General features: G+C 40.0%; 1 protein-coding gene and 1 long non-coding RNA gene across 2 annotated transcripts in view; one reads left to right on the top strand and one right to left on the bottom strand.

The window, feature by feature from the left end:
• LOC133625275 (uncharacterized) overlaps positions 1-25,046 on the bottom strand; it is a 101,013-nt gene that overhangs the window by 35,422 nt on the left and 40,545 nt on the right. The window lies entirely within an intron of this gene.
• The window catches only part of CAP2 (cyclase associated actin cytoskeleton regulatory protein 2), a 61,284-nt gene that overhangs the window by 1,233 nt on the left and 35,005 nt on the right, over positions 1-25,046 (top strand). Inside the window, exons 2-3 of the mRNA XM_061994545.1 lie at positions 8,214-8,338; positions 12,071-12,171. Coding sequence (XP_061850529.1) covers positions 8,215-8,338; positions 12,071-12,171 — 225 coding nt within the window. The 5' untranslated portion in view covers position 8,214. The remainder of the gene's footprint in view (positions 1-8,213; positions 8,339-12,070; positions 12,172-25,046) is intronic.

The raw sequence follows: 25,046 nt of genomic DNA, 5'->3' as shown, positions 1-25,046 counted from the left end.
ATCAGGTTTCATAACACAGAGGGGCAGTCTTAAAAACAAAGACCATCTGGGGAAGAAAGCTTGCTTTATATGCATTACCTGAAAGTGGTGGTTTTCCAGTGATGGAAAATGTTTTCAGAAAAAAAATGACCCAGAGGCTGGTCCACTGGAAAACAGTTGGAAAGAGTCTGTTTTGCAAGAGGGCTGGGTGGGATCAACACAGCACATTTATATGTAATTTCTTTCTAAGCCAGTGGCCGTGGTTTATTGTTCTGTGAAACTGTAGTCAGGAGACTAGTCCTACTTCAGAAATATAACTTTAAAAATTATTTAGAACAGCAAAGGGGTAGACAGAATGAGTTGAAAGCCAAGACAGTATTCTCAAAGCTGGCCTTTTAAGATGCTCCTGCTGTCGGATATCCTGGTTCTATGCAAATTTGATGCTAGCATTTCCTTTCAGTTATTTATTATGCAACTCATAGAATCATAGAGTCATAGAATGGTAGGGTTGGAAGGGACCTTTAGAGACCATCTAGTCCAACCCCCCTGATGATAATAAACTTTCCCCCCCCCCATTCTATACATTTTCAACACAAGGATTTCATAACGCTGTTTGATTCTATTTTGAGCAAGGAAACCTCCCTTCTGTAGCAAAGTCAGGCACACACAACAATATGGCCCTTTTTGGTCTGGGGCGTAACAAAAATGCAAGGATTCAGAATATTCTTTTGTGCCTTCCTCCCTGAAATGAGTGCTGCTGGGATGTGGAAGGTGCACGACTCCAAACATAATGAATAAAGTATGATTTCTCAATTAAATAAAAATGAAGAGGATGTGTATTATTTACTATTACAGTAGAACCAACCTAGGACATGTTTTCATTATTCTTTGTCCACTACAGCGCTCACTTTAGTGGAGAAAAATACTTCTTCATATACTATAAAGAGCAAAGATCATAGAATCATAGAATGGTAGGGTTGGAAGGGACCTTTAGAGATCATCCAGTCCAACCCCCCTGCAGAAGCAGGGTCACCTAGGTCAGGTCGCATAGGAGCGTGTCCAGGTGGGTCTTGAAGACCTCCAAGGAAGGAGACTCCACAACCCCTCTGGGCAGCCTGTGCCACTGCCCATGATTCTATGATCTCTAATAGCATTGATATCATTTGAATTCCTTTCTCTACAATTTTAAGTGGATCTTTTGTAATAGAGGGTGCAATTGGGAACTTGCCATTTTTCCCGAGGTACAGAGTCAGCTCCATTACTCCCATAGTTTTCCCCAAGGAGTAATTTTGGCAGGTAGGGTTTTGTGCTTCTTGAAATAAGCAATGCTTTGAATTCTAAAGGCACAGCTATTCCTCCGAATGTCACTGCTAGGACTGCAGCAGGCCAGCAGTGTACATTGGAATGCCAAAAGCACAGCAGAGGTTCTGCAGATTCAGATAGTTCAGCAAGGGTTTGAGGGTTTCTTAAACTTCTGTGATTGTGATCGTCACATTAGCAAGACTTTATGGCATAGATATGGCCTTAGTCCTTACACATACTAGCTACTCTTGTCTTCATTTCACCAGGGTAGCTAAAGTATTCTATGTCAAATTTCAGGGACTTCTTGTTACTAAAAAATGTCCTATCGAGACTTTCCTGAGTACGTGCTAATACAAATTGCTCTGTGTGACCCACAATTTTTCAGAGAATAGCAGGCTGAAGAAATTGCTTGCAAAATCCAAAATACTGGTAGTAGTATACTGGGAATCCTTGGTTTTGTAACTGGGAATCCTTGCTTTTGTAGAATATATGAATGTATGGAAACAAAGAGGTAAACGCTTAAGTGCAGAATTGAATAGTGTGGTGTTCTCCCAAGAAGACATGCTCAGATCCTATGCATTAAAGTTACCTTTTTTAATTGGTTTAAATAATTAATGGCTTTTTGGAAGGAATGCAAAGAATGATTTACATTTCCATGTGTAATCTGTCATTGTTTAGAGAGAAGAAACAAGAGAATAATTCACCTTACAGCTCTGGGTCCTCTAATGCAACCATCATAGAAGGGGCTAACTGTACAAGCCTCTAAAATGAGTCCAGTTTGATCTTTCTGGCCTTTGTGATACCTCACTCTGAAACAGGAGGGATAAATAGCCAAATGTTTCTGATCTTGGAAGTGTGCAAGGTTGCATGGATTAGCATTAAAACTCAAGACCTCTAGCTAGTAACCAGGTTACAGCAGGAAGTAGGTCTTTTTTAGTAGCAAGTGGCCCGTATCATCTGGAATCAGAAGCAAAGGCACAACCCTTTGCAATGCCAGCAGTATCACAGCCAGTGGGCTGAGTTTTAGAATGGGAGACAGGCCTTGAGTTTTCTTGATCAATAAGGATCACAAATGAGCTGCAGAGCAAAGGGTGTACTCAAAATGGCAGTAAGTTTGTTTTGGGCCTCCTGGCTACTGCCATGCTGGGAGAAAGGTCACAGGCTGCAGGCTGAGCAGGGCAGCCACGATGAGCTGAGGCCATGAGATGAAGAGTGCTGAGGTTGTAATTGCAGCAGGATGTTCTGCAGAGAGCAAGAGTGCTAGCTAATGACAGAAATCAAGGCCAACTCTTCGGGCTTTGGTGTAATATGGATATGCATGAGAAGTGGGGTGTGGAAGTGGTTTGAAAGGCCACCCTCGCAGCAAACGAAACCGTTACTAACCTTGGTACTGAATAACTTGTCTCAGCCTTGCTGCTGAAGTCATTTGATAGTTTGTGGGTTTAGAGCTTGCAACGTTATGTGTTTAGTTTTAACCTTCTCCCTTTGCTTTTCTCCTTTCACATCCCAGAAGTACTGAAACACTCCACAAGGCTTTTTACTTTGTGGAGTTTACCCTTTCAAGAGAATGCAATGCAATTTGTTTGGAACGGTAGCCCAGAATCCTGCCGTTCAGTTGTTATGAACTCAACTGAAGCACTTTCATAAAATCAATGCCTGCATGTGGTATTTTCTTAGTTCAGAAAAGCAGCCTGCTCACATGCAGTAATTGGACCTGTGACAGGTAATTAAATGGCTTGTAAGGCCTTTAAGATGCTGGATGACATGAAGAGCACCACACTAACACATAGTCAATGAGGTGGCTAAGAACATGGCCTTTCTGTTGATTGGGGAGACACTAAAACTCTTTATTGGAGGGAGAGAAGAAAATAAAAACCAAGACAAAAGACTATGAGCAGTGGTGACATAAAAAGGGAGCATTAAAAGAAGAGGAGAATGTACTTAGAAACTGGGTTGCCTTGGTTATTTTAAGTCAATCATGCTTACACAGACTGTCAAGTCTTGACTGCTTCAGTATATCATTAAATAATGAACTTGTTCTTTGTGATCACACAATTGGTAAGGCAGTCAAAATTATTCAGCAAGGGATAGAAGCTCATCACAGAACTTACATATCATTAGAAAGCGAACTGATATTGCAGGAGATCTTATGCACATAGGTGAAAACGTGACAGATTTTAAAGAATTCATATGAAATTATCAGAAGCCTAACTGCAGTCTGTGCTGTTATTACACTGACTTGTAGACACACAGCTTGATGCCTGCAATTGCTCACCCATAATTACTGGGCTAAACTGGGATGTGATAAGAAACCTAAACTGCGTGAACAGTCTTAGGGGTACTTGTCAAAATAGGGATTGGTTTACAAAGCAGGTTGGTAATATTTTTTAAAGAGTGGCATACTAAAAGGCCTCCATCTCTTTCCTGCATGTTTTCATAAGACAGCAGCATGATCATTGGGAGAGGGAGAGAAACAGAGAAAGAGTCAGAATAGAAACAAAAGAGTCTACTTTGTGGTCCCAACAGCATAAAGGCCAGACAAAGGAAAAAGCTTGGGTTAAATGGAAGAGGCTCGACATGAACCTGTTTCTTCCTCTTCTACACAAAAACATCTTTTTTGCTTATAAAAAATAACTCTTTAAAAACACAGAGGGTGTGCCAAAGACAGAAGTCCACAGACAAGGTAATTTAGGTAGCACACTCTTAGGCACAGCAATAGAGGACAAATCTATAGCACATTAGTGGTTTTAGCAAACACAGTGAGCTGTAGACAGAAGTATTTTATGACGAATATACTAGAGCCAGCCAAGACTTTCCAGTCCAAATGGCACACCCATCCACAAAAAGCAGAAGTCATGCAGACCTTTTTGTATTTTTGCTATTTCAGTTAGAACACTTGTCTATTTTAACAATAACCAATAAAAACCCCAACAAAAGCTCATCAAAATTCTCACACTATTAGATGTGCAAGACTATACCTTTTACTAGGAAAAACAAAACAGTATTTTTTTCTCTGTACTTTAAAGAGCATTGCTTCCCAAGGAGCCTGTAGCAGATTGAGGGGTAAAACAAGAAAAAAAGGTCATCAAAGGCTCTGATTTGAACCCTGAATCATTCACAGGGCTTTACTGAGAGGTCTTCTGGTTTAATCCAATTTGGCATGAGTTTGACAAGCCTCTGTTTACATTCCTCCCATACAGCTAATGAGAAACAAAACACAAACCATACAAGGTAATGCTTCTGTCTACCAACACACACTTTACTCTTTCTTCTAACCAGTACTCCCTCACTTTGTGTTCTCTACCTAAAATCTTTTACAGTAGCGACGCAAATAGCTTCAGAGGCTACTTGTTACCACTCAGCCAGTACCAATGGGGTCTGATGCCAAAGCTAGCAAAAGGACTGCCCTCACAAGACAGCTTGGTGTTGGTCCATATGCTTGAATGGCAGAGTAGGAAAGGCAGCCATTGCAGAGGCAGGTTGACTTTGGAGTTATTTCAGAAAGGAAGTGCCGTGAGACACTCTGTAATTTGAGGGGATGTTCAGGACGGCATATGCATTTCCCCTCCCTTGGTATGTACTGAACAGAAGAACTCTTGGAGGACACAGTACTTTGGGTCAATACAATGTTGATTGATGTGTGGCTTCCTGATAGTACCAGCTGGCAATCTAGGGTTTTGTCTATTTTATTTTGCATCTCAGTAGATATTCATTAAAAGACTCTGAGAGAAAGCACCTGTGCAGGCTGCCACACTTTCAATAAGACTCTGATTCCCCAAGCAGCACAGGAATGTTAGATACCATTAAAATGCTGCATTGCTGCTTGTATTCTGTTTTAGGCAACTGTCTATTTTGGCATAGAGAGGAAAAGCAAAATCTGACCTGTACCATCTCAGATGATGAGCATGAGGGGGACTTGACTTAATTTTTCAGATGCAAAGTGGATTTGGAAGGATTAGTAGTTAGGGAAAAAATGCAAATAAATTAACAGGTAGCTTCTTTTTCTTCTAAGTGTACTAGGAAATAAAAACAACCGAGGAACTCTATACCATCTCTTGCTGATGTTTGCCAAAATAGTATCATGATTTACAGGGTGGTACTGTTCCTGTGTACAAGCCTGCCATTTTTACATGCCTAATAAATCACGGGTTGTTTATTTTACCCCTTATGCTATGATACTGCTTGTCCCTGTGGGCTTGTTACAGCTTGTTTCTTCTTGAGGTAGAGCAATATGGTCCTCTCTTTTAAGTCACATACAGTGATAACAGGAATAGTACCTGTGTGTTTTGGCTTCCAGTTTGACTGCTATTTAGGATGTCAGGGAATTTTAGTCTACAGACAAGTTTTTTTCCCTTGATAATAGATAACTGGCACTTTTAGACAGCTGTCAAACTGGAGAGAAACGCAGTGATATTCTCCCAAGGGCTGTCTATAAAAGGAGATGTGCTTTTTGGTCTTCAGCATGCCTTATTCCACCTGGTTTTGGCTTCACTTCTTTTGGGGAAGAGATGACAGATGGTGGTATTACCTACCACGTCCCCAAAAAGATATCTCTAACAGTAAACAGAGCAGATCTTTGGATCCTCCCTCTTATTTTTTTTTTTTTGTGCTCAAGAGACAGTCAACAATGTCAGCATTAAATGACTGTCAGTAGATGTTTGTTAACACCTTTCCTGGCTCTTAGTTGACCTGTTTCCAATGAAGGACAATGTACTTCTCCACCAAGAGAGCAACTGTATACAGGATTACATGGGAGCTGACACAATGTTTTAACTCCTTATAGGTGGTCGGCAGCAAGTCAAGGAAAGGATATACAATTAACCCCAATAATCCAGTTCAAGAACAAAGCTTTAATTAAAATCCTATTAGAGATGATTAAAATCCTAGTAGAGATGAGATAGAGAATCTGTCCTGATGTAAAAATACGGTTTATGGGAGTGTAAGCATCCCATAGGCGATTTACAACCTCTTTAATTTTCATTAATGTACAAAGACTTTTATTTGGCACTGTAAGTGGACCAGCCTTATTATTTATTTATGATGTAAGCTCTGATGCTATATCACAGACACAGCATCTTCACACAGTCAAGCTGTACCGTTTGGCTTCTGACTCCCTTTGAGCCGAAGCTTTGTGGTGTCGGTTTGACTGTGCAGAGTGCAGCGTGGAATGAGAAGTAATCAGGTGAACAGCTGAATATAGGCCAAGAAAATGCTGAAGGTTGTCATAATATGAGCCAAATACGTGAATCCCTAAATATAGGCAAAGATGCCAATGTTTAGATTGAGAATAGATGAAGAGAGTTGTCATGCTATTGCTCAGAGGAGGACAGGGATGACAGGGGATACCTGTGCACATACTGAGGTGCACAGATATATATGTAAGTACAGTTACAAATACCGTGAATATATAAGTGCAGGAATGAAAAGGTGGGTTCAGTGTAAACATAATGACTGAGGAGTTCTGAAGTGTAACATTTCCTATAAGAACAATAAAAACCTGGCATCCCTAATTTTATGGTAAAAGTGGTTCCTCTCAGGCGTGGAGAGGCTGGGGACAGTCTTTTTCTGTGGTGGCCAGTGGCAGGACAAGGGGTAATGGGCACAAGCTGGAACACAGGAATTTCCACTGGAACCTGTTTTTCCACCAGTTTTTCCACGGGAAAAACTGCTTTGCTCTTCAGGTGAGGGAGCCTGGCACAGGCTGCCCAGGGAAGGTGTGAAGGGTGTAGAAACCTTCTTGGGAGGTTTCCAAACCCACCTGGACACGTTCCTGTGCCCCCTGATTGAGGGGAACGTGCTTTAGCAGGAGGTTGGGCTGGATGAGCTCTAGAGATCCCTTCCAACCCCCACCATTCTGGGATTCTGTGAATCTATGATTCTGTGACCATGTTAACCAAGAGCCATAGATCTCCCCTGTCTTACTGTATGTCACTTAGCAGAACGAAACACACACAACTTTAAGTGAGGAACATGTACATCAAACTTGTGTTAAATGATAGAAGATTTAAACATAGCTTTGTCTTTGCTTACATAACTGTTTCTCAGTTGAGGTGTATATAGCACTGTGTTCCCTGAGACATTGGCCAGTATTCAAAAATGTCAATGCCTACATTTCCTCAGATGTAAGAAAGCAGATAATCACATTGTGGGAAAAGAAAGTAATGTGTGAATTGTTAAAAATTTAACCTAATTTCTATTTCATTTTAAATCAAAAGCACTGTGGCATTACTGTATGTGCAGGCCCCTGGATTTTCTTTTTGTTTCTTCCCAAAAGTTAATTAGTGATTGATTTAGAAAGCTTGGGAAACACAGATTCACATCAGGTGCTCTCATAAGGAAAAAAGAAATCAAGTTATTAGAAATAATATCAGAAGAATAAACAGAAGACTTTGTTGGCTTCACTTCAATGAAGTGTCTGAGTTGTACTACAAAGCATAAAAGACTGAGGCAAATTTCAGAATGTACCTTTCAAAAATCAGGAGGTACATGTTTAAAGCCCGGCTTTCAGTCAAGTCTTAATTGGGTCTATACTTTTGCCTCTGTAAATGGCTGATGCAAATCATTGTAGGCATAAGGATTTTACCAATTACATTTATAAATATCTCAGTCTTCTCAATATCTGATTGGGAGCATACCACATATATTTGTCATAAATTATCCACACACAGACTGTCCAAAGCTACAGTAGCAGTGGTTTGAATCCTCTGTTTACAATGAGTATTTCCAGTTCACAAAGCAGCAAGTTACCACATGTGAGCTGCTTCACTGAAAATGCTTATATGCCAAAAAGACAATACTTAAAATACATGAATCTTACCATAAAAGCTGATGGAAGACAGAGTCACAAGATGGATAGAACTGTAACATGAAGTAAAGCATGGAATTTACTCAGAGGGGCTCAACACTGTTTCTGTCCTTAATAATTCTTTCAGAATGGCAGAGAGTCATGATTTGGTGGAGAGACTGGAGAAAGCAGTGACCCGACTCGAATCGTTGTTTTCAGATGCACACAGATCTGGTGGAATGGAGTGTGATGCCATCAATGGAGTCAATGGAAGTAAGTCTAGTTTTTTTTAAGTACCTTATCTATGTTCTTAGGAAATTCCAAGCAGCATCTGTGTTTGTCTTGTAGGAGGGAGTGCAATTCTGACCCTTTCCAGTTCGGGATCAGAAGGAAGCAGTATTTTTTAAAATGAATTTGGAAATGTCATGTGCATTATTCTAAATCATTATTGCCTACAAATTCAAGATTTGACTAATGTCTGTATCTCAAGCTTTATCACTCTTTCCATTTCAGCATTTATATGATTGTACATAACACAAGTTGAAATGTCAGCTCGAGCCTAATTAGCAGAAGAAATGAGACGTCCCCAAAATTTACAGCATAAATATTCCTGAAGAAGGCACTGATAGAAGCACTGATTTTATTTGCCAGCTCTCTGAATTTCACAGTGTGAGCCCACATTATTTAATTGTTTAATATCCTCAATCAAATACAAGTTTGTTCACAAACGTTTGCTCACTAAGGGCTGCCACACACTTGTGGCCTTTCCTTGTTATCTCTTGAGCTTTCCTTTCCCAGATGGACCTTCAAAGCACTGCATTGGAGAATGAACTAAAAAAAATCTGCCTTCATTTATTCACATCATATCACCAAATCATTTTTTTTTTCACTCTCTGATTTTTCTGTTGTTCCTGAAATTGAGTCTCCTTCCCTGGAGACATTCCAAACCCACCTGGATGAGTTCCTGTGTGACCTACTCTAGGTGGTCCTGCTCTGGCAGGGGGATTGCACTGGATGATCTTTCAAGGTCCCTTCCAAACCTTAATATTCTGTGATTCTGTGAAATTTACAGGGTAAATAACCTTATAAACGTGGCAGTTCTAATGTTGACTAAATACAGGTGCCCTTTGCTTCTTCCAGAGCTTGTTTTTTCACTCAGAACCCCTCCATCTATCCCTTTACTAGCTTTGTTTCTGTATTTGCTATCCCTTTTCTGCAGTCTCCAGAGAAAACCACATGCCAGCATGGATTCAGTTGCTGTACAGAAGCTGCAGAACAAGCAGAAGGTTGCAGGCAGCTTCCTTAGTGACACAGAAGCAAGTCAGTGGATGTCAGCTGCTTTATTGTCCCTATATGCCAGCCCTTACCCAACACCACGTGCGAGGGACCTTCCCCACAGTCACGTGTGCCATGGGCCCACGCATTGGCAGCTGCTGTGGAGCAGCTGACAGAAAGCAGCGTGTTTCTATGGTAGGAAGAGAGCATCTTCCAGCAGGCTTCCACAGGAGATGAGTTAGCCTGTCACAGTAAGCTTCAGTAATAAAATGCTTACAGGCCAGGGAATACCTAGGGCGCTAGTGAACTGTAACAAAGTCAAGGAGAAACACAATCCTTGTACAAACTGACAAAGAAATCAATCACTACTAGGAAATGCACAGCTTTTAAAAAATACAGGCTTCAGTCCTCTAATGAATCCATTTAGGTGAATCTCTATATTAATCCAGAGCCAGGGCTGCTTTCATGACAGGAGATGAATTCACCATGTGAAGTACTTCCATGACAATTGCCATACCCTTGGCCAAGCCTGAGAGCTCAGCCAGGTGAAAAGATTCACTCCCCAGGGAAGCAGAGCCTTAATATCCAAACAGATCCCTAGAAGAAACCACCTGACAAACCTTGTTGGAGGGAGATTATAAAACACACCCACTGGGAGGCTGCAGTGAGAAGATGAGGTGAGCAGCACCTTGGGGCACTGGGCAGTCTGCACCATGTCTCCAGGCAGAGCTGCCTCACACAAGGACTCAGGATTTCGCTTTTAGTGATGCAGTTAGGAAAGACTGTGCTGGTTCTTCAGTTTAGGTGACTGATACAGTGCCACAAGCATCATTTTGAATGTCTGTGTAACTATGCTTCTGCAGAGGTCCACATAACTTCCATAGCAACTGCAGGGCTGACAGTCTCATGGAACGGGTCTCTTTTTCTCCTTTCAAACTGATGCTCAGCTAGAGTGTGGCCTTTCTTAAGTCCCCACAGGAAACAGAGATACATTGCTTTTTTTGCTACCATGACCCCTTCCCCTAAAAGACCTTACATTTCCATAATTAGAAATATTACAGACAATAACCTTGACTTTTTAATGAATCCTTTTTTTCAGAAACAACAAAATCAGGAGCAGGATGGGAGAACTGTACCTTTACCATTTTCCTAAATGGCATTACAACGGCAGGATTGCAAACAAACCATTCAATTGGTCCGTGTGGCTCACAGCGAGTTCTAGTAAATGCTCCTGGGAGTTGGCTGTATTGAATAGTAAAAAATAGCATAGTTGCTTTCTAGTTTGGCATAGGACAATTGCCATTTGGTGAACTGCTATTTAAAACTCTGCTCTAAAGCAAAAGGTTACAATGATTCTCTTGGAGATATACAGAGATTTTGACAAAGAACATAAATGGGCTTTGGAAAGCATCTGCACAACTAAAACCTTTTGTACACTAGGGCATTTGAGGGGTTTACACACAAACACTTTATATGGAAGAAAGCCCAGAAATTCCTCAGAATTAAAGGTGAGTGACATCAAGAGAACAAAAGGAGCCTTGAAATCCTGCCTAGCTGACTAACTACATTTTTTTTCACACAAGCCATTGCAAACTCCCAGTTGCTAGAGCCTTTCTCTTCTTTTCTGTCAAGGAGCCAGAGGACTCTTGTGGAATAAAGAAGGCTTTTCAAGATTATGAATTCGGACACAATTGTCATATAGTGCCAAAAGGTTAAGGCAAACTTTCTGGGGAAAGCCTGGTACCTCTTCAGAGCAATATTCAGGCTTCATTAATGAAGGAGAGAGGCTGGGAAGAATTTTAGCCTTGGTCTCTGAGATGCCATAAATTCACATGTGTGTTGCTTGTGCTGAAACTGGCAAAGGTTCTGAAGCATAGAGGAGACATGAAGATATGTCAGGGAGAAAAGGGAGGCTGGAAAGCATCTGAGGAAAGGTTATTTCTGCTGTCTTACAAGGTAGCACATAAAGCCATTTAGATGTGTAAGAAACTGAGTCTCATGTGCATTTTTTGATTGTCCACTTTATCTGGAAACTGCTCTGTATACCATATAGAAAAGAGCATTTTTATTCCTCTGTTATAGAACGTATAGCATATATGTAGTCAATGGGATGTGTCATCTAAAAGGCTCATTTGAGCTTCCTTTATCCAGGGACAGTTTTGCAAGGTCAGAGAAGCAAAACAAGGAGAACACAAAGACACATCTCACTGCATAGATCCACTGTCAACCCATTCTAAAGACTGTATCTTACTGAAAATTGAATCACTTCGCTATTAAAAGCCACCAAACAATGCAAAGATCTTCAGGAATGGGTGGGTGATATAAAAATAGCTCTTTGGTGCAGTGCAGCTTCTTTTAGGGGATAATATTTGTCTTACAACAGTAGAATTTTGTTAAGACAATCATGCTTATCAGGCCACTAGGCTGAGAAATGTTTATTACAGCTCCTGTTATTTTCAGACAAAAGAGACTGCCACTACATTATAGAGAGTAAATTCTCTTCATGTTCCTAGCCAAGTTCTACCAAGAGCAGGGTTTTTAACCTTCTAGAGAGGAAAAACTCCTGATGCATCCCTTTTCACTGATTTCACAAATCAGTGAGGATGGCAGAAATTAACCTACAGCAATTTTCTGTTTCCATGGTATTTTCTCCTCCATCTGCTACAAAGGAATGTCCTACGCATTAAGTACTTTATGAACCCATTATAATGGGATGCTCTTCTTCTACAGGCATAGCACCATATGTTGAAGCCTTCGATAGGCTGCTGAATGGAAGTGTTGCGGAGTTTCTCAGGTACAGCAGGATTCTTGAAGGTGACGTGAAGACACACGTGAGTATCTACTCAAATTTTCTCCCCACGGTACCAGCATCCAGGTCTCAGAATTTGCATGATCAGCCTTGATTGCCAAGTAGAGGAGAATCTTAATAGCAGTACTCTGAATTATTAATTCTTGTAGTAGTAATAACCTGGCGTAACACACCGAGGACAGTTGGTGCAGGAAGGGCAAAACACTTGATGGATTCATAAGAAGATGCTGCTTCTCTTCTACAGCACCAAAGGTTGAAGATCATAGTATGCAGAACCCATAAATATTCTCAGTCACAAGCAATTTGAATTGATCTCTTGGCTGCTAAGCCCTTTGCAGGGCAGGAAGACAATTAATAACAGGAGTCCTACCATTCTATGATTCTATGAAATGGAGCAGGAGTCAAACAATAGATGGGTCTGAGCAGTGGTGACTTCTTGTGGTTGTCTTCTAGGCATGTGTATTGTCATTCCATTCAATGTAGAGATTCTGGGCTTTGTTTGATTGATCCTATCTCATTTGGAACAACACAGCAAACGGAAAAATGAGTATATCAGATATTCAAGTGACTTTTTTACCACATATGTCACAGCAAGAAAGTACCATGCCATCATTTTCCTGATGAAATTACTTTGTAACCTTAGGTCAGAGCTGGTTTGTTTCATTTCATATTTTAAGCCTGTCTTCTCTAAAAGTGGTGGTGATAGAATGACAGAGCATGGGCTCATCTCACCAGCAGCTTACCAATGTAGCCTTTGCAAAGAGCCACAATCAGTTTGAGCTGGATTGGAAGGAGTGTGAAGCTTTTGATTTATTCTAGTAGATCTGTGTCACTGGGCTTTTCTCCATGTGCACGTTTCCCAATTCATTGCAGCTGCTGCTCTGCATAACAAACACTGTGCCCAGAAAAACATGCAGTCCTATGAGGTGCTACAAGGCCAGCAGAAATAGTTTGCACAATGGCCAAAGTAACAACCGTACTCAAGAGCTTTACAGTTTTGTGAACTGTGTTTCCTCGATGGCGTTACATGTTCTTGTTGGTAGAGTTTCTGACCTAGTTGGGCCTAGAAAACTGGAAGGAGTAAGGAAATCAGGCAATTCTAGAGGCTCTTTGTGTTTCTAAGAAAATGCTACAGTTCCCTTTTATTTGACAAAGTCTTTTGACTTAGTGGTTGTTCCATAAGCTACAACATATGTACGTCGTTCTTAAAGGAAATTAGAGGATGATTAATAAACTGGGTGGAGGAGAGGAATGTCAACCTCACTAAGCAGAGAATTGTTCCTGAGAAAAGATCAGTTCTAGCTTTGGTCATTATGTGCATTGGACACCATTATTTTGCAGTCTAGATCTGAGAGATACAGAAATAGCCTTAGTACCAACACTGAGCTGGGTAAAAATGGCATTTAACCTTTTTAGTACAGTATTTAGTACAGTATTTTTATAATATACACTATCTGTAAATATTTCACTCCATGAGTGCATTCATTTGGGCATTTGTCACTATTTGATACTCATCACTGAGTCCATATAAAAGACTATTACTGATTTATCTGCCAAATCTGGGGATAGTCCATAGCATATTGTTGATGACAGTGTAATGCAAACTGGGGTAAGGAATATTTGTTAGGACTATGAGATTAGACATAAACAACTTTCCCTTACATAAAGAAGCTGGTGATCCTGATTGCAGCCTACTAAATATTCTGAAATCTTAGATTCTGAATTTACAACATGAAGCAGACTGTGGGTTGCCTTATGCTCATGCTTATCACTGAAGCAACATCTGTGCTTTACCTTAACAAGTGGAACAAGGAGTATTTTTCTTCTGGGTGTCTTATAGACCATGTGTCCTCAGCATTATACTTGCAGCTGCTGTCTCTTTCACAAAATGAGCTGAAGGGAAGCTTGTATTTTATTTCAAAAAGCACCTGTTGCCTAGAAAACCCTCACATACCTGATTGACCAGAATGGTAATATGAGAGAAAGAGAGGCTTCATGTTATGGTAAAGAAACAGGGGATGTAACATGATGTGATTTGTGCTGATTGCTGTAAGGATTGTGTGGTTTATGTTTCTGGCCAAAAGAAGAACACAGCCATAACTAATAACTGTTGGGGAGCCTCATTCCCTTTTTTTTTTCCAGCATGCTGTACTCTAGTCTATTGAAAGAGAATGAAATAAAAAGGGGAACTAATAGCTAGCTTCTGCTCTGTTAAACACTGCAACACAGTGCATTTTACAAAGATTAGTTTCTCAAAGGAGAGTTCTGCTTAGACTCAATCTTGAGAGCAGCATATTTCTCATTCAAATGACAGTAGTGAATCTCTGAGGTCAACTGCATTAAAGAAGGTTTTCAAAAGACAGAGAGAATGGCTAGGGTTTATACTTTGTTTAAAACAGATTCTCCTGAATGGCTAAGATGAGATCTTTTTCCTGTCCTGTCATTGTGGCATAAAAATCTGGTGGTTATTTAGATATTTTGATGAAATGCAAAATTCTCTACAGGCACAGATTTTAGGAAACCACTTTCTGCTCTCCGTGTTGTAACCACAGAGCATGTGAAGACAGTCAAAGAGTGAGACTGCTGCCAAACAGCTGTCTTTGGCCTGACATACCAGTGTCTTGGAGGCTGTCACCATCTATTACAGGTTGTAACAGCCCTGAAGCACATTCACCATCTGTGCCAAGGCTGCAAGGTTCTTCTGTCAGAATGAGGGAAATTCAAAAGCTGTAGGTCTACAGCAGAGGCAGATCTCTTAGGCCCAGCAGACAGGACAAACTTGGCTGATTGCTGGATCACAGGGGGATGAGTCCCATCACTTTGCTCAGATGCATCCACCACTACAGAAAACGTGCTGAAGATGACAAAGAGCTGCCTGTGGAAGGCACAGCCAACCTTCAGATGGAGTCCCAGTGAGGAAGCTGGTCAAACAGATTTGATGTGCTCTGTGCCCAGTCAAAGCAAAGCAAGCTAGATTTTAGACGGCAGGTTTTTGTGATGAGTTGATGTGTTACGCCTCTTCACATTGTTTTTGTTTGTATGATATCTCAAGTGGTGGAATACTTTGGCTGGAGTTTGAGTAATGTACCAGATGAGACATAATGATAAGAAGAGAATGTACTAGTTCTATGAGAGAAGGACAGATAACGTAAGATTTCCATTTTTCAGTATTTTATGTAGTACAGCGAAGAGCAGAACTCCAGCCTTTCTGTCAAACATATAAACTAATGCTTGCCCTTTTTTGTTGTTTATTTGTAAAAATCTTTTAACCTCCCTATCCTATTAATTGAAAGAACAGATTGTCTGAGTGATTAAGTTATGTTTCCCCTTCTCTCATCCAAGCTAGTGTACTTGGAAAGGAAAACTATAGAAATATGGATGTCTTTTTCTCTCCTCTCTTCCATCAACTTCCCGCTGCTAAAATGCAGAGCTCAGACAACCCACCAACTACATTGTGGGTTTGGAGCATTCAGAAATAAAAAGGTTGTTGATTAGCTTGCTACTTACAGGGAGAGAGTTTAGATACAATTCCTTACATGTGTGAGTACTGACCAAGAGAGCAGGAAGCAGCAATTCACAGCACGTGATCCAATCTGCAGGGGTTCTCTGTGTGTATGCACTGGTTTGCTATCATCATGAGCAGGGGAAGCAGTGTTCAACCCCACAAACGTTCCTGTGCACATACCCACAGGTTCTTTTCCTTATGGTATTACATGAAAGCGATGCTACTCTTCTCTGCTCCTTCCAAGCAGAGTCCTTGTAAATACAGACAACTGAAAGCAGGAGTTATCTTTTAGGAGGTATCTATGCACTTTGCAAAATAGCCTCTCTAACAGGGTATCTATTACACATGAAATAACTGTATCTTGTGTTTTCTCCTGAGAGATGTTGAAGAATGACTTTCATAGCCCTGAACTTTGAACAGGATGTGCTGCTGTCCGTGACACACCAAAAACCACTTCTGCACTTTGTCTTACCTGATATAAACACAGACTATCAAAGCCATTATTTGACTGATTCCTCATTAACAAGGCAATATGCTTACAAGGCAACAGAATGCACAAATGTCCTCTCACGTTCATCTTTTGTGCCCAGAGGCTGTGCGGTTTTAGGCATTGTGTTGAAAGCTGAATTAGAGCTCAGAGAGAAGGATGATGTCAACATGTCCAAAGAGAAGCTTGCAGTCAGGCTGCCTTTGCATTTCTGTCATAGGTATTTTCTGCCACATGAAATAAAGTCCAAACCAAGTAGCTACCACAGGATGGAGAAATGTAAAATACACAAAGAATAAAAAGACAAACATTTTTATAGCGTACAAAATGCACTCAGCTGAAAGAGACTAAGTGTAGAAAGCAGTACCTGCTATCCACCAAAAATGAAAAACCCCCAAATAATCATCAACTAAAGAAGCAGCTTTGGAAATCTAGCAATATTACAGTTGGTATTAAAGCTAATTCAGCTCTACTTCTCACCCTGCAAACGTACTATGAGATACTGTATGACATAAGCAATAAAGACTTTTTACTTTGCTGTGACAAGGAAGATGGGAATGCAATATACACAGTGAAGCCAAGTGGCTAATCTAGAAAGAGTATCATTTTTTGGAGCTTCACCACTTTTGATTGCTCTGTTCCAAAGAGTGACTTCACTTGTGGCCTAGGGATTGCATCTAGTTTTCAAAGCAAGCAGGATTTCTTGGGTCAGGTGCAGTGGTGTACAGAGGTGGTTGCATGTGTGTAAGTGCCAGACACCTGATTGGGAATAAGATGGCCCCTGAGTGTGAAGAACCTGTGCATTGTGAGTCCAGGCCAACACCCCCTGAAATAGTGGGAGTTTTCCCATGAATTCTGATGGGATCTGGAGCAGGCAGTTAAGTCTCTTGACACTGACACTGCAGCAAACACTGCTTGGTTTTCTTTTTCTTTAAAAAAGGCAAGGAAGAGATAGAAGTTGAACAGGCTCTATTGAAAAACACATGCCATGGTGGCCAATACTGGGCATTTAGTTGTGTATGACTAGCAGGAGAAACATGCACCTATACATTTAGGAGAGGGAGGTGAGAATATATAATATTCCATATGACATTCCCTCCATCAGAGACAAGAGAAATCAGGAACACAAACAAATTGAACTATGGTGATCCATCAAGAAAACCAGAACAGAGGAGCAGAGAGGTAGTATCCCTGTTTTTTTCATCAGAGTGAACCTCTTGTGACCGAAAACGCCTTCACTGGCATCAGTGCTTATGGTTCTTTTTTCTCCTGTGACAAACTAGGATTGGAGTAGTAACACTGTTTAAGGCCATTTATTTCAAGTTGAGAAATACACATGCCTGAATGCTTTGGGGTGGTTTTTTTCCCCATTGATTTTCCTGCTTTGGGACATACATCTCCCTTGCTTACTTGATGTCATTTGTTGTTCCAGGCTATGAGCAAGTCTTTTATTAATTTTCAGTCTCATTCTTTCTGAAAAGCACATGCACACTCTTTTCACTCATCCTGTGTCCCTGTCCCTGGCCTGCTTTTATTTTGCTAGTTGGTGGTTGCAACTGTTTTGAGTGTATAGAAATGCTGGGCTTGGAAACTGAGAAGGCTGTTAATTGTAGTCAGCAAAAAAAACCAAACAATGAGCTCAGAATCTGGCTCTTCAGTCAGTTTCTAGTAAAAAGGAGTTCAGTGAATGATGAGAATTAAGCCACAAGGGAAACCAATGCACGGTTGGATGTTGTTTTAAATAAGCTGGGAGTGCTGTCAGAAGTGATGAGGGTAGAATGTGGCCACAAATGTGTGTTGCCTCTTTTTATCCAGTACGAATTGCATGACCAATATGGCCAGATTTCTGAATATTGAAGAGTTCATTAGGATAGATTAAACCGTGTCACTGTCACTGCAAATTTCTGCCTGTCTGCTGACATCCATAAATAGAACTGTGTACTTCCATAATTAATCTGAACTGCAAAGCAGTTTATTTTTTGCTGGTTTGTTCCATAGGTTTAATTGTATGATTTACTCTAAGTCACGAAGCTATAATAAAAAGATTGGGTTTGGATCTTGAAGTAGATCTTTGAGGCTGCAATATTTCTTTCTTCTTGTTTTAATACATGTTCTGTCTAAAAAAAACAGCTGCTTTTTGATCACATCACTGTGCATGAGAGGCCCCAACTAAATGCAGGCTTTTGGTATTTAGCACCTCTGAAAAGGAAAGCAGAGTTCCTTTCCTCTGGTGAAAGTTTCTTCCCTCTGGTGGGAAGAAACCTTAAATGCCATTATAGATGTGTCGGATTTAAGCTTTGAATTTCCTTCCATGTTAGCACATTTTAGTCAGGGGTTGGCATTCTGCTAACGTGATAAAAGTGGAAGGGAAGATATAAGGAGACAGATTCTGGCACTTTTTTAGACATTACTTTCAGGGAGCTCAGTGGGACTACTTGCAGAATGAGATGGGCAATGTCAGCAGTTGTCCTGAAGTGTGTGAGAAGCAGAACATACACGGAGCCGTTTCAATATAAGAACCTATCGCTCTAAAGGTTTCCAGTTTCCAATCTTTCTGTCAGGGAATTTGGCATTTGTCAGACTCAGAGAGTCAAGAAATCAGATCCTCAGTAGGGTGCCTGGTGAACAGTGCTAGAGAAGCGATACCTCAACGAGTGCTGTAACCTTTTTAATTTACAGAGATAAGCATCTGAAATCCCTAGAACTTGTGTTTGTTAAATCAGGGACACATGAATGGCATCCTAAAGCCTGTGAAATTGCAAAGCCTTTTTGGAAATTTCCTCAGCATGCATTTGGACCTTTACTGAGAAAGGCTTCTGAGAGAATTGCTGGTGATAGAGAGTGGGACTGCTTAGCAGCAGACCTCAGGAGCAAAACAGTCCATTAGAGAAATAACCAAAGTAATCAGTAGCTGCAAGGACCCTGCAGCCAAACATTTGTATCGGTTTGAAACAGTGACAGAGGATCAAAATAACTCACTGCTTCTGCTACCAAGATTAATAATTAATTATTTAACAAAGCTGACATTTACATAGTATTCATTAGGTTTTAAAGTTAACAATCCCTTGAGATCAATGAGAACAATTAATGTCACTCAAAACTGGGGGAGCTTAGAGGAATTTCTGGAACTCTGTGGCAAATTTCATTGGTGCAAAAGATGCAGAACCTGTATATTCTTTATCCAAGGCAATAATGTTGTAATTAATGTAAAAACCACTGTTGTAGCTTTAAACAGCCCTTTACTCCAATACATCAGTATAGTTTGTGTTTCATACAGAGAAATAAAATGGCAGCGACTATTTACCCCAAAGAATTCTATCCATCTGTCTTATGGTCTAGGTGGACCTGCTTCTGCAGGGGGGTCGGACTAGATGATCTCTAAAGGTCCCTTCCAACCTCTACCATTCTATGATTTTATGTCAGTATCACTGAAAAGTCTTTTAAGACTAATATGGTTTGAGCTCCACCAGAAGTACGAGCTCTGAGTGGTTCAAGTCGCAGTCAAGCTTCCTAAAAGGTAAAGCTGGTGAAGATACAGATGCTTCTCTGACACAACAAATAAGTAATCCTGGCTAACCCTGTGCACAGTTACATGGCAATGTGTAATATGCTGTTAGATATGGAGAGACAGAGTGGCACTGATAGAACATTACATTGGTTCTGGACAGGCAGTAGCAATGCTCAGAAATTTTAACCCAAATTCCCTAACATAGCCATAGCCATGGAGGCTGAAAACACACTAAAAATCCCTCACTAACAGAGGACAGCTAATTGATAGTCAAATGTATCTGTCTGAAAACAGAAAATATCTGAGATGGTGTCTGGCTCCATCAAAATCAATGGCAAATCTCCCATTGACTTCCATTTTGACTAGAATTTCAACCCTGTTTTCTGCATGGCCCAGTAACAGAAAGGTGACAGTTTTTTCCTTTCTTTCCTTTTCCAGTATAAAAAGTGCTCTTTTTGGAGAACTGCCAGTGACTCTTCAGCATTTGGCCTAGATTTTTAAAAATCTCTATCAGCCAATACGCTGTACAAAATAAATAGTGTCTCTTTAGCTGGCCTGGATAGTTTCTATGGCAGCCTCATATTCTAAACTCCATTCTTTTTCCATTTCTTGCTTCTCCCTTCCAAGCCACCAGCCATTTCACCACTTCACTTTGAAGAGGCTCTTGAAAGCAGAATGTAAAAGACACACTGTTTCTCGTCCTCTGGCAGTACTGTCTCTTTTAGAGGGCAGTCTTTGCTCCCAACAGTGAAGCTCCATCTCCAGATGTCATTTGCTGTCAGTCATTGTGGCTGTTGCTAAACCCAAAGGACCCAAAATTATTTCTGCAGAAACTACGATTAGAACTCAGGACCACTAAATCCAAGTCTTTTCCCTCACGTCCCATTTACTGTTGTTTTGCAGAAGAATTATATTTTAGAAGTTCAGAATGTGTATTGCTCTGTATTTTGACAGGCAAATTATCACTGTTAACATTAGCATGTGTAGACATATGCAGATGTGTATTATTCTCCAACAACAGAAAGTCTAGTGGATCCTGATACATACTTTATTCCCTTCAGTGCTATGACTCTGAAAAAATATGTTCTTAAATATAATAACATTTGACAAATATAATATTCTCAGGTCAATAGGGCAACTTTCTTGGTTAAATTTCATCAGGAAATCCTTTGTTTCTCTTACTTCTGTTTAGTTATGGATTATTCAGTCTTTTTTTCAAAGACTGAATTTACTTGTAACTTGACATCTGAATGCATGTACTTGTTTCTCCTTGAAGTTTGCCAAACTGTTGTCACATAAATAATACATTTATTAGAGTGATGGGCAACTTTGATTGAATAAAACATTTAAATCAGAAAGAGACAGATCCTAAAATCTTATCTGCTCTGGAGAACTGAACTTGGCCAAAGCAAACGGGTGACTTAAGCTTCAGGGTCAGTGCATCTATGTCTACCCAGTGTGAACCAGTTCGAGTTTGCTCCTTCAAACAGGTCAGAAGCATTGTCTCCATGATACATCTCTCACAGAGCCTCTGGCAATTTTTCAAGCAGTGGTTGCTGGGAAATATCAAAAGTTGGCATGATATTGTGACAGAGAAGGTTAAACCAGTTGCTATTAAAAGGATGATTTCTAAATACATATGATTCCTCCATGAACCTCTGCAGGCTTCACTGTAAAGAGGTCTGACTATGCTGTTACTGCGATGGCAACCGAGAGGTCACTCACTGTAGTCAGCCATGACACAAAAGTCAGGCACAAAATTTGGCTGACAATTGCATACATGTCAGACTTCAGTCCTCCCAACCCTATCAGTCACATCAGCTGTCAAACACACTTGAGAAAAAAGGATTCAGACACCTTATTCCACACTTCTCCAATGGGGAAGCAGAGGCAGTGAATGGAACACCACACAGTCCTGGCATTCAGGTCCCCAGTCACAGCCATCTCCTCCAGCCTCGAGAACAAACTGCTAAGAACAAAGTAGGAAACGCTTTGAAGGAATTTACTTCCTTCAAAATATTCACCTCAGTTGAGGATTCTGTCTGATGATTGCTGTGTCCATTCATAATCCTAAGTATGACAAAAGGAGTACGCACAGCTTTTAGATGTCAATTATCTGTTGCTCCAAACTATGCCCATTTTTATCTGCAGACAGATGTAAGTTTGCAGTCTAGTCTACTCTGATAAATTTACTCAAGATTCCCATGTGGTTTTGATATTGAGGATTTATTACTATTGTTCATTATAACTGAAAGAGTTTCAGCTGATTTGTTCTGTGATGATATTTTGGCTGAGCCGCACAAGTTGTTGAGATAAACTGCTCCCCGGTCTATTTTCACTCCTAAGTCTTCACTGAGCATGGGGCTCTAATGGAAGAGTCATCTCCCTATTAAAAAGTGCTGTCTGCTCAGTTACACAGCCTGCCTGCTGAATAGAAGGAGGTAGCAATGAAGTGTCATATTTCCAACACTACAAGAAAGAGCTGGAATGGTGATAGACTCAACTAATGCATTGTTAATGAGAAGAAGCTCTTGTATTACTTTGATGCATGGAAAGAAGTACGACATGCCAGGAAACTGTAAAACTCAGAAAGGCATTTTTAATGCTATTGGAGAAAGAAGGAAGCAACTGTGGCAGAAGTCTTAATCTGGTTATAAAATGCAAAAACTGTGTTAGCACCATCATAGAATCGTAGGATGGCAGGAGTTGGAAGGGACCTCTAGAGATCATCTAGTCATCTTCTGATTACAATTTAAAGGTGAGAGACGTGAGTGCTCAGATCTCTACACCACTGAAAGCTTCTGGGGCTGGAAAGATTTTGGGCATACAGCACAAGATTTCCAATCAATACCTAGTCCTACAAATTCTGTGTGGGAATTTGGAAGATCCCTTCTGAACCTTGCTTTTTAGAGAAATGGAAATCTTCTAAATTTGAGATTATGAATACTCATGACCCAGTTTACAGATCTGTGATCATCTGCTTACAGCACCATTTTCTTTCTTTTGTTATTTACATTCCATGTGAGAAAGAATCACCATATTCCTCAGCCACTGTGTTGCTAAGCAAAACAAGTGAATATGTCTTGTAGTATATCTTTGTATGACAGACACTCTTTGCTCTAATCATCCAAATAGGTTTTCTCTGCATTAGTTCTGAATTAAACTTGTATTTATTTAACACAGATGACTAGTGCTTTACACAGAATTCCAGAGGAGGTCCTCTCCAATGGTACTAACTCTTCTGGAGCTCTACTGAAAAGATTTTTGCCACATCCATAGTAGAACTGCATAAGTTCTTTTTCACAAAGCCCCATTCCTTGCTTTTATACTTCCATTTTCCAGTCTTCAGCGTTACCAAGTAATCAGTTCCATGTTTACACCCCAAATTATGCATTGTTTTTAAGTGGTGGGAGGTTAGGACTCCTAAATCTTATCCTATTCATATTACCTGTACCAACAAAGTTGTCTTACTCATCTCAAATGATACATGAGACCTTCTTGACAATATTAAAACCACTTAGCTTTGTGTTGCCCGTGAATTTTATGAGTGCACACCTAATTCTTGCCGCTCTAATAAAGATATTGATGGTTCCTAAAACTAATCACTGAGAAGCATAACTAGCAGCTTTCCTCCTCACAGGTAACACCACCTGTAACAGACCCTATTATTGTCACTGTTGATCCAGATTCTTATCCAACTTTTGTATACCACTTTGCATCATTTCCACTTCGAGTTTTTTATGAGGACCCAAAATAAGCATTTTATATAATATCTAAATATGCTACATCTGACACATTACCCTTGTCTAAGAAACTGAAAACTCCAAACAATGCTCCAAAGTAATACTTTTAACCACAGACAATCCCATTGTAATTTCAGTCATTTTTAATTTTCACCTGTGTAATAAAATCACTCGTCCCAAATCCGTTCTAAATGTGTATGGTGTTGAAGTCAAACTAACAGCCATGTAATCACTTCTTCCCCCTCTTCTTGGGTGCATTTACCCAATCCATCATTGCATAATTCTGGCATCTGGTACTATCTCCAAATGATATCTATTTAAAATCTTTTCTACTTGTGCTTCCATCTGCCAATGACTTCAGTCCTCTAGAACATAAATAGTACAGAACCAATGTCACTCTCAGCTCGACTTCCCTTTCAAATGATGTAACCCTCATTGGTTTCTCATCATTCTCTTTAGCTATCCTTTGCATATCTTCCTGTACATCAACTTCTCTGAAACTGGGGAAGAATGTTCATTCAACAACAGGTACCTATATATCAAGAATAATGTAGGCAAGGCAAATATACCCTTCAGGTCACCACCACGGCCTCACTTCATCCCTTTCCTTCTTCATTATCCCAATAGCTTAAAGTAATGAGGCTTTGTTTTACTTTTTTACCTATTCTTAATGTCTTTCTTTAGGTAGTTACTTGTTCAGAGATTGTAGCCCTTTCCTACAATTTCCTGCCCAGCACACATAGCTATTTCCATTCTTAATGTAAATCCATCCTTTCCAGCAATTAAATAATTATGTGACTCAGCCCAGTCATCTTCATTCACTGATTTTTTTCTGCTCTTCTAACAGTTGCCATTCTAAAATGCCAAGCCTTAGCTATAGATTTATTTTTGTCCATCAGGCAATTTAAGAAGAACCAAATCTATTCATAATCACATTAGGTTTTGGTCAGCTCTTCTGCAAGATCCTCCTCACACAAAAACCCCTAAGTTTAAAATAGCACACAGTTTGTTGTTTTATGAATTTCTATACCAAAAAGTCAGTCTTCTGAAATGTCCAAGATTATCTAAACCTTGCTATTATTGTTGGTATTTATGTCTAAGTCTGGAAAACTTAAGTGTCCTATGTTCAAGCAATTTCCCTTATTATTTATTTCTTTGTCTATTTATAGAGATGATTACCCTCTTCCAAATCTCTGCCTCTGAGACTACAATATCCTCTTCTCCCCAAATACAGTCCAAGTTGGGCTTCTTTTACCATCTTCCTTGCAGAGATTTTCATCCTAACAGATGATGTTTTATTCATGCCATCACATTTTAAGAGGAATAAACACAATTTGGCTGTTATATTTTGCTACAATTTCGGATTTCCTGACTTAATGTATTTTAAGTTGTATCCACATAGGCCTGCATAGAAAATGTTCTTGTTTTCTTTTTAGATTGAAGAAACCCCAAGGAAAAACAGCCTGAGCTTCCCCACCCTTTCACAAAGTTATCATAAATGTACCTATTCATAATGGTTTAACTTAACAGCATTTGGCTTGGTTTTTATTTAGCAATATACACTAGTTATGAATAATCCTTTTCTATACCAATAATGCTTTCTCTTAGTCACTACTCATCCACTTGAATGAAGCATAGGTGATACTGAAATAGT

This window comes from Colius striatus, chromosome 4, assembly GCF_028858725.1.
Source record: "Colius striatus isolate bColStr4 chromosome 4, bColStr4.1.hap1, whole genome shotgun sequence".
NCBI classification, from domain to species: domain Eukaryota; kingdom Metazoa; phylum Chordata; class Aves; order Coliiformes; family Coliidae; genus Colius; species Colius striatus.
This window is presented reverse-complemented; position numbering and strand designations above follow the sequence as displayed.